Source organism: Carlito syrichta, unplaced genomic scaffold (genome assembly GCF_000164805.1).
Source record: "Carlito syrichta isolate Samal-C Ts95f unplaced genomic scaffold, Tarsius_syrichta-2.0.1 Scaffold303067, whole genome shotgun sequence".
Taxonomy (NCBI): Eukaryota; Metazoa; Chordata; class Mammalia; order Primates; family Tarsiidae; genus Carlito; species Carlito syrichta.
This window is the reverse complement of record NW_007247163.1, coordinates 3,163-6,049: the sequence shown is the minus strand read 5'-3', so window position 1 is coordinate 6,049 and position 2,887 is coordinate 3,163. Positions and strand designations below refer to the sequence as shown.

The window sequence follows — 2,887 nt, the reverse complement described above, 5'->3', positions numbered from 1 at the left end:
ATCAGGACCAGGGAGGCCGTGGGGAGCTGGGGACTGATCCCACAGATGGAGAAAGTGGGGCCCTAAGTCTGCCATCCATGAGGACCAGCGTTCCGCCAGCGTCAAGACCCAGCTGGGACGCAGCTTATTCCAGGGTCCCAAGAAGAACCAAGAAGAACCAAGAAGAACCTGGCAGTGACATCGTGGTGTTAGTCTGGGAAACCTGGGGCAGACAAACCAGACTAACCACCCTACTGGGCCACCAATGTGTTTCCTTAAGACGCTACATTTGTGATGACGGGTGTTGGCGCCAGCACCAAAGGACACACCCCCCCCACAGGCCTACGGCACAAGAAGTGTCTTTTCTTCACTGTTTATTTCAACAAAGTTTATAAAAGTAGAAAAATAAACATTTCACTGGAGGTGAGTTTGAGAGTCCACGCAATAAATACACAATAAATAAATACATATTGCTGAGTGGCAATAAGTTAAGACAAGTGGTTGAGGTATAAATGGATTCTGAGATTCCACGGAGGAGGCAGGAGGTGAGAGGGTCAGACACACATCTCTCCACTGGCGACACATTTCAGGTCCCGCGTGAGGAGGCGGAAGAGGTTGAACGTGACGGAGGCCTGGAGGCAGCCAGGGGACTCCTGAGGGGAGGAAGGACGGTCAGTGGCTGCCCATGGTCTGGGCTCCCGGCTGCTCCCCGCACGCCAGTCCCCTCCCGGTCACCCACCTTCTCCGGGGCCTCCTGGAGCCGCTGCAGCCAGTGATGGAGGTGGCCCCGGGGCCTGGGGCCTGTGGGGGGCTGAGCCGGGACCTGAGGGCAGAGGAGGCACAGTGTGAGGCGGGGCTGGGGCCACAGGGAGGACAGTGCTCAGAGCCCAGCTATGGGTGCCCAGGGGCCCCGGGACTCACACAGGCCCGGAGCTGGGAGTGGATGTGGCGCAGCGTGTGGAGGGGCCGGTCCAGGACGTCCCCCAGGGTCGGGTCAGCCACGGTCCCTAGGACCTTCCGGGTCAGGGCCAGCTCAGCCTCCAAGGCCACTGCGCGCTGCCACACCTGGGGGAGGGGAAGGAGACGGGAGAGAGATGTAGGTGAGGGAGAAGGGAGGTGCAGAGGGGACCAGGTGAAGGAGACAGGTTGGGGGACAGGGCACAGGTGGGCATCTGGAGATGACGGATGAGAGGGGACAAGCGAGAGGCCAACCCCGAGCTAGGTGGGCGGGGCCGGGGGACGGCAGGGCTGGGCACCAGTCTCCACTCACCTGCAGCTGCGTCAGGTCCCAGGTCCTGGGGAAGAGGCGGGAGTGGCACCTGCAGTCCTTCAGCAACAGGGACTCTTCCTAGACAGCAAGGGTGCAGGTTAGCCCCGGCAGGAGGAGGTTAGACCACTGCAGTGGGGTTGGAGACTGGCGACCCAGGATGGGGCGAGTGGGTTCCCAGGGGGGTGGGAGAGGCCCCTCCGCTGCAGGGGGCCAGGAGTCGACCCCTGCAAGAGGAGCAGGAGCTAGCCCACTGCAGGGAGGGTGGGGGCTAGCCCAGGGAGGGAAGGGTGGAGGCTAGCCCACTGCAGGGAGGGAGGAGGCCAGCCCGCAGCTGGAGGGCAGTGGGGAGACTCACCAGGGCGTCCTTGGCCCTCTTGAAGGCCTGCAGCTCCTGTGGGGACAGGGACTTGAACTGGGCGATGTGGCAGTCCCTCGCATGTGGGTGAGCCCTGGGGGTTCTGGCGACAGGACCGGCTCCAGCCCTGGTCAGCACCGTGGCCATCAGCAGCAGCAGCAGCGTGCAGCCCCGCACCATGTCTGCGTCGGGAAGGAAAGGAGGCTGAGGGTGAGCGTCGGGCGAGGCGGGCTGTGGGGGGCGAGTGCAATGGACGGGTTCGCGGGCTCCCCTAGGGCCGTTCCTGGTCTCTGGTCTTCGTGGCGGGAGGGGCCCACGTGTCCGCTCCTAGGCCGTCACTGGGGTGTCTCCCTTGGTCTCGTTTGCAGTCTCTGGCCTCAGTCTCCCCTTCTGGACCTCAGCCTGTGCTCTGTCCTTGGCCGTGTCTCAGTGTCCAGCTGAGTCTGAGATGTGAGTCCTGCCTGAGCTCCATGGTGCAGCTTTTAGCCTGGACAGAAGGGCAGTCCCCGCTGATGAAAGAAAAGTGAAAACACAGCGGAGGTTGACACTGGCCAGCAGGGGAGCCCCAGGCTGGGGAAGCCCAGAGCAGGGCGGGGCCCTGAGCCAGGTAAGCAGCTGGAGGGAAAGAGAAACTGGTGGGGACTCAGGGTCACCTGTGCCAAGGTGTGTCCCTGAGAAATCCTCAGTGCTGGGGCAACTCCAGTTCTGAGGATTCCTCTAGTGAACAGATGAGTTTTGGAGCCAAAGGATCAGGGGTTCAAGCCTTGTTCTGAGTCTCACTACCATGTATGACCTTTGGAGAGGGAGTACAACACAGATTGCTACCCCAGACTTGGACAAAAAGTAATGCAATTTTAAGCCAGCATGGTGGCTCATGCCTGTAATCTCAGCACTCTGAGAGGTGGAGGCGAGAGGACTGCCTCAGCCAAGGGTTTTGAGACCAGCCTGGGCAACTTGGGGAGATCGTATTCTCTACAATAAATTAAAAAATTAGCCAGGTGTGGTGGCGTGTACTTGTGATTCCAGCTACTTGGAAAGCTGAGATGGAAGGATCACCTGAGCCCAGCGGGTTGAGGCTGCAGTGGCTGCGAGCATGCCACTACACTCCAGCCTAGTGACAGAGTAAGACTCCAACTCAAAAAAGAAATTGTATTATGCGTGTGATTGTTCAGTAGACACCATTTATTAAGACCACAGCATCGCCTCAACTGGATGTTCAATGTTATTATTTTATTTTCATATTTTTGGAGACAAGCTCTTGTTTGTTGCTCAGGCTAAAATGT

The 2,887-nt window shown here is 59.3% G+C and overlaps 1 protein-coding gene across 1 annotated transcript; it reads right to left on the bottom strand.

Annotated features, from left to right (window-relative positions):
- Window positions 1-533: 533 nt before the first annotated feature.
- LOC103259924 (interferon lambda-3-like) lies at window positions 534-1,784 on the bottom strand. Its single transcript, XM_008057580.1, has 5 exons — window positions 1,605-1,784; window positions 1,250-1,327; window positions 901-1,044; window positions 719-802; window positions 534-632 (listed from the first exon to the last, which is right to left on the bottom strand). Exons 1-5 carry the CDS (start codon window positions 1,782-1,784, stop codon window positions 534-536), a joined length of 585 nt encoding a protein of 194 aa, XP_008055771.1.
- Between the last annotated feature and the right edge of the window lie 1,103 nt (window positions 1,785-2,887).

Excerpts from the sequence above, each read along its gene's own strand:
- LOC103259924 (XM_008057580.1), bottom strand. The coding sequence starts at position 1,784 with ATGGTGCGGGGCTGCACGCTGCTGCTGCTGCTGATGGCCACGGTGCTG. Across the intron at positions 803-900 it reads ACTCCCAGCTCCGGGCCTGT|GTCCCGGCTCAGCCCCCCAC; the intron begins GTGAGTCCCGGG and ends CTCTGCCCTCAG. Across the intron at positions 633-718 it reads TCCAGGAGGCCCCGGAGAAG|GAGTCCCCTGGCTGCCTCCA; the intron begins GTGGGTGACCGG and ends TCCTCCCCTCAG.